Source organism: Chenopodium album, chromosome 19, assembly GCF_948465745.1.
Source record: "Chenopodium album chromosome 19, dcCheAlbu1.1, whole genome shotgun sequence".
Taxonomy (NCBI): domain Eukaryota; kingdom Viridiplantae; phylum Streptophyta; class Magnoliopsida; order Caryophyllales; family Amaranthaceae; genus Chenopodium; species Chenopodium album.
The window spans coordinates 4873302-4883065 of NC_137852.1; the positions used below are offsets into that span (position 1 = coordinate 4873302).

Sequence of the window (9764 nt, forward strand, 5' to 3'; positions counted from 1 at the left end):
AAGAAAATAAGACTAACCTTTTTGTGTGGGAAATTTTGGGGATCTAGTAGATATATATAGTGTAGGGTAATTAGTGTAGGTTTGGGCTTTATATAGTCATGGACTTAAAATAGTTAACCCGGATACAAGAGTAGGATGAACTGGTTTAATGACCCAAATATAAATACTCGCTTTATTAATAATTAAATAATTAAAATGGTTTGACCCAAAATATACTTCATAAATAAATAAATAAAATATAAAATACGTTAAAAATACGGGGTATTACACCTAATAATATCGTATTATGTAAAAGTGTGAGTGGAGTCGGTAAACTCTGAAATCCATCCTCGTAGCGCATTGACACAACCTTCGTTTCAGTTGGTAGCAGCATGGTGCTGTTGCTGCGATAAAATGTGTTTCACAGTGCAGTAATGTCAGCACTCAGCAGTAGTCATCAGTAAAAGTTCTATAGTCATTTGGCAACACTATTGCATCAGAGACATCTCAAATATACAAAGTGCTATTTAGTAGAAAAAAATTACTTCATTAAATCATTTTCCATGGTCAGTAGTATGTCTACAACAATAGGTTCATTCTGTCTAAATGTACAAGCCACCCTTGGTATGTAGATAGCAAAAATTACGGCGAAAGAATGAAGAAATTCTGTTCATCCACGATGTCAGCTGAAACTAGAAATTCAATCCCAGAGCGCAATGATGCAAAAATCCTGCGAAAACAAGGGTCATGGTTACTGTCAATAAAATTATGAGGAAGAATATGTTTTCTGTCTGTTGAGTTGCAGTAATAACTGATGGCAATTGTGCAAATTTGTATTCCCCTCGTGAGGAGGGTTTCCTAAAGTTCTTTCTTCTTACCTTTACAACAAACAAACAAACAAACAAACAAACAAAAAAAAAGGGGGTGCAAATTTGCAATGCATTTCTGTGTAATTTTGTAGAGAAAGTCATTGAAATACAAGTCTATAGTAATGCAGATCCATCCCCAATTATGTTTTTAAGCTTAAATATTCATTACCACTCAATGCCGCTTTTTAAGTGGCACAAAACGCCTACGTGGGAATAGAGTTGCATAACCATAGAAATTGTATATAAATCTCCTCACTTGGTAGTTACCACACACATATGTACTACAATTACCACCATTCATTACTGATTAGAAAACGAGCGGCTTTTAACTATCGATCAGGCAATGGAAATGCACCTTAGAAAGTATGTTCAGAGAAGCATTGTAACTCAAGGTCATGACAGGATGACAAGGCCCAAATACATGGCTCCACAGAGACATGCAAAGGATATAATTCCCCTGCAAGAAAAATGTCAAGATGAGAAAAAATTATTGTCAAACTCAAAAAAACAAAGAGGTGTGATTGCATTTTTTTCTTCCCACAAACTCACCAAATGAACCCCCATGCAAACCCATTGCAAGGGCAAGGGCAAACCTCAGCAAATTTCTCAGCGTCACTAGAGTTTACTCTTCGAGATATTAGATCATCATAGATATCTACATCATAGCATAAAATTCAGAACTTTAACTCAAAATCATGCAAGTAGAGATTTCTGGAAAAAGGACAAACGAATTTACCATAAACTGAGAATAAACTGTTCATCACCCCTGCAAAAATGATTAATGCTTTTAGTGACTGATGCAAAATCTCTTGCTGAGATTTTATGGAATCAAAGATAGTGCTAACATGTACATATTATCAAACAGAAAAGAAGGATAGTAAGCACATACCAATAAAAAGGATGACATACCGAAGGATATGTATATCTGTTTTTTCTTGCAAGATCCAAATTACAGCAAGAAAAACAATAAATCCTGTAATGTCATCATCAAGTGTCAAGTAAATTAATACAACAACTAATCACTAGAAAGAAAAACCGAGGATTAGATTTAGCACATAGACTCACCAATACAAAGTCCTCGAAGTGTCCACTGTTTGTTACCAAGCAAATTTTAAAAACGTCAGATCTATCATCTATCTAAGAAAAAAAATGGAGCTAATGATGGTACCATGATGTAAAATCAATCATAAATCCCTTACATTCTGTGCAATGAATAGCACGATGATCAGAGCTACACCAAGACAGCCAGCAGCAATTCTTGCTGTAAGAAGATTTGTGGAGGCAAGTACCAAAAGCATTCCCCAGAATGAAGAGCCGAGATCTAAATGTGTAAGATGCATTGGATGTGTGAGTGCCCAAACAATATGATAAGATGTAGCTCTAAATAAGCAGATCAAGAAGTAAAAGGTGAACTTGAAGCATAGTATGAAAGCAAGAATCCTCAGATAGGCTAGATTGATTAAGGAGCAGATTAGTAAAATACATGGCATTAAATAAAACCATTAGACAGAAAATTACATCCAGCAGGTAAGATCAGCCAATATGCACCGCCACGCGTTCGTGTCAAACCTCCCTCATTTGCATGAACCTCAATTCCCTCCACCTAGAAATCAGCATGAACAAGCAACCATAATCATTAATCAGGAATTGACCTGCGGTACCTATGGTCGATAATTTATCTTGAGTTTACATTTTCTGAGTAACATGGAATAGTAATAGAAAATTTAAAACAAATTCCAATGTATAGATCAGCATAAATTTATTAAACCTGGCTCAAAATTTAGTCAGAATACTGTATTAATTACGTGGGACGGAAACTAAAATCTAAGCGTTAAGTTGCTTAAGCACAAAGGCATGTGAAGTGTTATTACAATTTTGAAATATCATGGTCCAAAATACGGCAGCAATTATTGAACTGCATAGATCACAGTTGGTGCAGATGAACTGCAAATGAATAGACACCTAAACAAGGTAACACGACATACCATTACCCCCAAATCGAATGCCACCATATTCCTAGTAGACAGATATCTTTACCTGTATAGCTGAAAATCTTACTCTGTGGCTTGTAGGTTGTAGCCTTACCCTTATGGCCCCTACTGTTCCTAACAAGAATTTTGATCTAGAAGATGGTTGACTGACCTCCTACTTCACTAAGAATTTGGAGACCTACTTGTCATTATGCTCTGATCAACCTAAGTATTTGAACAAAGTTATTCATAAACAAATGTATCAATTTCTATTTGCAATGTTCTGATGTGTTTGACTTGTATATTCCACTCAATATCCTTTCCACCTTCCCAAGGCCACTTTTATGAAAAATGCAACCATAAACAAGTAAATTAACATTTTTTTTTTCTTAAAAGTGCATGCTGTTCAGTCTGTAATATGATTCCAAACGCTGTAATACAATATTGCCTTAGGAGTTCTGTTTGTTGCATGTTGCTGAATCTCATATAGTCATATCTTAACTTCATACTATCTACTCGTGCTAGGAAATTTCTTTAAGATCTGTGTAGGTAAGCTATAGCCATGGAGACTTCGGTATAAGCTTGTTTTATGTTTTTTTATGACGATAAATACAGTTAACTGTTGGGTTGGCTTGATCTCTATAGTTGAAACAAATGCCTCTGACTTGATATTGACGTATTCAAGTGTATGGAACTTGACTCGTTCTCATTTCTTGAAAAATTCAATGCCTAAAGAACATTGGGGGGGGGGGGGGGGGGGTATGCCATTGCCTCCTAAAAAGATGGTTTGCAACATATACAGTTTCTCTGATTGTTTTAAGGACACTCCTGATCCATTTCATATGACCTAATGAATTAATTGGCTAATTCATAAGAAATGGCTCCAGACATAACTTTCTACAATTTGCTCTTTGCAATGCAAATTTAATTAACTAATTTGACAAATATAAATTTCGAAAAATGGTCTTCAGTCAATTCACCTTCCAACATACCAGAGGGGTGGGGGGGACTGGGGGAGGGCATTGGAGGAGGCATAGGGGCTTAGCTAAGTGTCACAGTTATCCTGTCTATTCTCTATACCTAAACAAATCTAGTGAAGAAAGTTGCAAAAAGAAAGAAAGAAAGAACTTACCGAACCACAAGTAAGTAAACATGCTATAGCGTGACTGACTTCATGCAGAAAGACGGTAATGAGCTTAAATGGTGTCAGCAAAAATGTCCTCCATAGCTGTCAATCAAGAGAGAGAGGAAATTATGTCACTCAGCAGTTTAATCAACTAAGTCGCAAAATCCAACTAATACGTTGAGTATAATAAGATCATACAAGTCTAAAACTTTAAACAATAAAGATTAAAAATATTCAAGCAGCTATATTGTTCAACTATCCTACCATACTTTCAGGTAGTTCAACACTTCAGCTAAAACATGTTGACCTTTGCTACATAACTGCCCCAATGATACAAATTGCAAAATCATCAGCGAAGAATGCCCGTGCTCAATTTCATGTTCATAACCATTTGAGCAATGTTTCCCTATTCACTATCAGCTATTGAGTTCATATCAACAATTGGAAATAATAGAGGAAACCCTAATGCAGGGTACCAAATTACCAATGTTTGAGTGAATAAGGCACATACTAAAACTATGAAACATATTCATAGTAATTTGAGTAGCTAACACTATAATCAACAACATATATTCCAAATTGTGTACCAATACCAAAATTGAGTATCATCCACACTCAAATTACAAACTTAATAACTTAAATTTCCTGTAAATCAAACCTTTACTCTTCCAATTATGTATTATCAAGTAATTCACCTAAACTGCAAGCTTAAAGTGCAAAATTTGATCCAAAATCTATTATATTACCATAACCCTATGACATTAAATAGTTCTTCTACTATAATTAAGAGTAAATTCAAGTGGATAATAAGTAGTAAAATTGGGATCTTGTTAACCCTTTAAAACCCAGAAAATACATTACTAATAAAACCCAAGATTCAAAGTTACATTGAAATGCACAATTAAAAAAGATCAAAGGCAAAGTTGTAAACTTTATTTTCTGGGTTTCATGAAAAATTATCAAGAAAATTAAAGGGTATCAGTAAAAAGAAACAAACCGCAAGAATAACAACTGTGAAGATGCCAATTGTGATCATGAAATTTCTTTGATCATGATTACAGCAACCCTTCAGCTCCCAATTTGGTTGATTCATCTTTCTCTCTCTACAACTTTCTCTCTCTAAAGCTTCAAAAAAATGGAGTAGCAAAAATGAACAAAAAAAGCTTTAAACTTTGCTTTCTTCTTGCTTTGTGTTTGGTGGAAAAGGTCAAACCCAGAATAAGAAAGGCCAATTACGTTTCAGAATTTTTTTGAATTCGAATTTAATATTTTTAATTAATTAATCTGGAAGAAACAAAAAAAAAAAGGTGGATGAATCAAATTCGCAGTTACAGTTGTTGAATTTGACCTGTTATTAACCGCGTCAGGTACCAACTTCTCAAGAAAGGTAGCCTAGTTGGCTGTTTCTGTATGAAACTCATTGAATTTATTAGTTTGGGCTTTAAGTAACAAATTGCCATTCAGTGTCAATTCTTTCAATTGATGTTCAATTAATGTATTCACATGATTTCCCTTGTTCATAATTTAATCATTCCTGGGCCTGTTCATATTTACTGAACTGAACTGAACTGAACTGATTGGAGCTGAACTGAACTGAACTGAATTGAACTGAAATGAATATTTTATGTGAGAGGGAAATTAAGAGCTGAACTGAACTGAACTGATTGGAACTGAACTGAACTGATTGGAACTGAACTGAACTGAACTAAAATTAAGTAAATGTGAACAGGCCCTTGGTTTTTCTAGGTATTACGGAGTAACAATGTAACAGATGAATGAATTGGTCATGTCAATAAAATCTTTTTGGATTTGAAACTGCTCATCAGAGACAAAATGAAATATTATATATAATGAAATTGAACAATTTTATGAGATTCTCGGTGTCAAATGTCAATATATCAAGGAATGATGAGGGATGCATCCAAAAGTCATACAAACTTATTATGAAATCATAAACGTCCATTAATCAGACATAAAAAAAGTTCATGGTGGTATTAAAAGACTCAAAGAAGATATGTCTTTAACGACCTAAATTGATAGGTAAGGATCAAAGTGGATTTTTGTTGACACTCAAGTTGTCTTTGGGGTTTATGAGGTTCTAAATTTGATGAGGAACCTAAATTGTTGATATGGCCATGAAGCCATGAAGGTAATGAGGCCCCAAGCCCCCAAGATAAGAGTCTTGTCACACCTACTAAAAAAAGTGTCCATAAATATGAATATGATATCATGATTAATACATAACAAATTTGACAATGATTGTTATTAGAACATTAGATGTATGTAGAACAACTCTACTACTAGATTTATACATCATGTGCAATTCCAACCATTTAATATTGTTGGCCATGCCTATCAATCTATCATTGCACAAGTTATCCATAAGTATTGTGAGATTTGTGACTCATACTCGTATAGAGTTCAAGTCTAGCCAATTTCTCGCTATTCCACAAGTTTGAAAAGCGCAACTTTAATTTCACAAAAAACTACATAGGGTCTCACTACTTTTCCCTCTGTTCAGAAATGGACATACGGCAAACAATTAGGGACGGAGGATTTTGATGAGATGGTCTAATGAGCAAATAGACACTTGTAGTTACTTCATTTTGTCGAAATCATGGGCCATTAAGAAAAGTGGGCCAAATGGCCAACAGGTGGACATTGGGCTCAAGGAAAAGTCCATTATCCTAATTGGGCCCTACATCATGAGGCATGTTCGGGCAATTATATAAAGCTAAAAAGAGAATAACAATCGGATTATAAATTTATCCTTTTCTTTCCTTTTTTTTTTTTTTTTTTATTTATTTGCATAATTACATACAAATTCATGCAAAGAAATCACATGATTATTACTCCCCATGTAATCTGGCACAAATTAACATATTAACTTGAAAACCGAGGTATTTTAATTACAACTGTTTGTTTAACTTTATGTACAAACTATATATCGAGGAATCAAAACAGAAAATTATGTATAATGCACAATTAGACTTGCGTGAATTCTAATGCGTTGGTATCTGGATCTCTAGTGAAAATTGCAGGTCTTCCTGATCGACTGAGGGTATATGGTATACCTGCCAAGATTGTATACTTACAATTAGTAAAATTATTTCCCTTGATCATGACAGAGGCTAATTTAAGCAGTTCATTCCTGATCCAAAAGGGAAATATATATAGATCTACCTGCTCGGTCGAGGATATCCTTAAGCTTAGAAACATCCTGAATAGCAATACAAGTATGACGATCACGACCACCATGTTCAGGCCTCCCAGTTGATGGGTCAGGATTTGGAAGCTCCATCAAATGAATCATCTCCGAGCCAACCCACAACCATGCACCCCTATAGGGGAGCTTGTCATGTGGCCTAGCCTCATTTATCTCCAGACCTGCCAAGATACGGGTGTATTAAAGCATTGAAATGAAAAATGAGACATAAAATATGTGTCCTTGGAAACATAGCAATATACATACCTAGTATGTTCTGGTAAAAATCAAGTGATCTTTCAAGGTTTTCACAAAGAATGCCAACATGGTGCATACCAACTACTCCAAAATCTGTATCAATAGCTTCAACTCAGTAAAAATGAGGCAACACTAATAAAGAAAACTGTTTGAGATACTACAGCAAACGAGAGCCTATTCGAATTGATTTACAAAACGCTTCATCTGTTTATGACACGGTTTGTAGCAAAGGAAATTATTATTGTGAAAAAATAAGCTCAACAAAGGTTTAACAGGGTAGAGTTATCATAAACTTAACTGAATAAGTAACCGCAAACTTCAAACCAATGATCTTATACTCTACGTGTACTACTTGTCTACTTTGTAAGAAGCACACATTTTCAAGATGAAATCATGAAGAAATAGAATAAAGAACATAATTTTGAATTGTAGTGTCTGAAAAACTTCGAACCTACACTTTTTCAGCCATGTGTGCTTGCATGCTTATATTTGACAAACCTACTGGACTCTGTTGTATATATTCAACTATCTGTGCATGCTAGTAGGAAGACATACCATCCTTTTTATCAGCCCCATGAGCATCCTGTTGAATGACATCGGCTTCAATGGAAGTAGCTCTTGATACTGAACATTTCCCATAGCCTCTACCCCTTCTTACGATAGAAGGGCTTGAAATTGATACTGATGAGGTAGTGAGTGGATTTTTCTCACCATGATATATAATCTGATATGGAGAAAATCGACAATAAGCAGATGTAAAAGTATTGTAAATGTTTCCGAGAAACATTTTCATTTATGTGTTTATTTGCAATCTTTAGACAGATCCATACATGAAAATGTTTCTCGGAAACATTTACAATCCTTGAAGGACAACATTTGCACATGTAAAAGTAGGAAAAATCACAAGAAACCATTTCAATCATTTTATCATTCTTAACTCTTCCATTATGAATTTTCAAGATCATTACACATTTGTGATGAATTAATGCTAATCTACACTAGTCGAATCAACTCGGGAATTCAAACTTGGCATATTTGATAGCATTGAAAAACCGGAAATTTGACGTATTAGTTGGAGTAAATTGATATGGAAGAGGCACAGAGGTGACTGAGCACATGATTAATTTCTAAGATGTTTTCCAAACTCGAACAACCATCATGCATTCGTGCTATTAATTATCTAATGTTGCAAATTTGGTGTTGGGCCAAAGTTAATTTCACAAAGTATAATTACCAAAATAAATATCACTGGTAAGATTACAACAATTGATTCTGGAAATTAATTCCTGAATAGCCTTAATTAATCAAATTCTGAATAACCTTAAATTGATTCCTGAATAACCTAAATTAATCAAATTCTGAATAACCTTCTCAGTAGCAAATAATTCCGCAACAAAATTAGGAGTAAACCCAGAAATTAGACTATCACAATCACTAACCCCAACCAAGCAATTATGAATCAATTGGATATTTGGATTCATCAATTAGGGTTTATAATTATAACTTCAAGCTTATGACTTTTCAGCAAGTGGATAAAAATTGAATAGAAATTCAAACCCAAAAATTATTCCTATCAATTTTCTCAGAATCGCAAGCAAGTATTCAAATTTGGACAATTAATTTTAACAATTAGGGTTATAATATAAAAAATTCAATAAACGTTTGCACAAATACAAAAATAATGAAAAATATTATGAGTATAGATTAGAGTATTACCTTGTTAGGAAGTGGAAAAGTGGGAGTTGAAGCGAGAAAAGATGCCATTGACAAACAATAAGCACAATTGTAGAAACTATGTGTTTGATCTTTGATGTTGTATTTCTATAATTCTATTGATGATAGAAATCGAAAAATGAATGCTGATGAAGTTGTAACCAAGCAATAGTCAAGTGAACTTGGAACACCAAACATAATGTTTGTTTGTGGCAGAGATGTGGTGTCAAAATGAAACGCACCAAAACCACTACTTACTCGTAGGACTTAACGATAATTTTTACAAAAATTCATATACGGATTACTTGGTTATTGCAACAGATATTATTTGGTCAATGTTATATGAACTGAACAATCAGTATTACAACGGAAAATTGATCATTATGCAAGCGACCACCTAATATAGAGCTTGTTCTTATTGACTTAACTCTGCTGAATTGAACTGAACTAAACTGAATATTTTATAAGAGAAGGAAATTAGGAGTTGAAACTGAACTGAACAAACAAAACTTATTAGAGCTGAACTGGACTGAAATAAACTGAATATAATCGTATGAGAACAGAGTCAACAAACCCATAGTCAGTCACAGCCGTACCCAAAACATGTTGTAGTGTAGTTTTTATGTGTACGTTGTGATTAATTA

The 9764-nt window shown here is 34.2% G+C and overlaps 2 protein-coding genes across 2 annotated transcripts; both read right to left on the reverse strand.

Annotated features, from left to right (window-relative positions):
- Positions 1-505: 505 nt before the first annotated feature.
- Positions 506-5172, reverse strand: LOC145595043 (uncharacterized). Its single transcript, XM_081651395.1, has 10 exons — positions 4942-5172; positions 3951-4046; positions 2367-2451; positions 2048-2169; positions 1914-1938; positions 1738-1821; positions 1585-1614; positions 1398-1503; positions 1204-1305; positions 506-709 (listed from the first exon to the last, which is right to left on the reverse strand). The coding sequence occupies exons 1-9, from the start codon at positions 5035-5037 to the stop codon at positions 1242-1244; spliced, it is 708 nt and encodes a 235-aa protein (XP_081507521.1). The 5' UTR covers positions 5038-5172; the 3' UTR covers positions 506-709; positions 1204-1241.
- A 1527-nt stretch (positions 5173-6699) lies between these two features.
- Positions 6700-9444, reverse strand: LOC145594566 (uncharacterized). Its single transcript, XM_081650883.1, has 5 exons — positions 9124-9444; positions 7963-8131; positions 7417-7500; positions 7128-7331; positions 6700-7018 (listed from the first exon to the last, which is right to left on the reverse strand). The coding sequence occupies exons 1-5, from the start codon at positions 9169-9171 to the stop codon at positions 6930-6932; spliced, it is 594 nt and encodes a 197-aa protein (XP_081507009.1). The 5' UTR covers positions 9172-9444; the 3' UTR covers positions 6700-6929.
- Between the last annotated feature and the right edge of the window lie 320 nt (positions 9445-9764).

Bases quoted from the DNA above. Each gene is read 5' to 3' on its own strand.
- LOC145595043 (XM_081651395.1), bottom strand. From the start codon at position 5,037: ATGAATCAACCAAATTGGGAGCTGAAGGGTTGCTGTAATCATGATCAA. The intron at 1,939-2,047 runs GTAAGGGATTTA...GGTAACAAACAG, and splicing joins TGCTATTCATTGCACAGAAT to TGGACACTTCGAGGACTTTG. The intron at 1,615-1,737 runs GTATGTGCTTAC...TCATTTTTGCAG, and splicing joins GTATGTCATCCTTTTTATTG to GGGTGATGAACAGTTTATTC.
- LOC145594566 (XM_081650883.1), bottom strand. From the start codon at position 9,171: ATGGCATCTTTTCTCGCTTCAACTCCCACTTTTCCACTTCCTAACAAG. The intron at 7,501-7,962 runs GTATGTCTTCCT...CTATTGATACAG, and splicing joins TGGGGCTGATAAAAAGGATG to ATTTTGGAGTAGTTGGTATG. The intron at 7,332-7,416 runs GTATGTATATTG...GTATCTTGGCAG, and splicing joins TTTTTACCAGAACATACTAG to GTCTGGAGATAAATGAGGCT.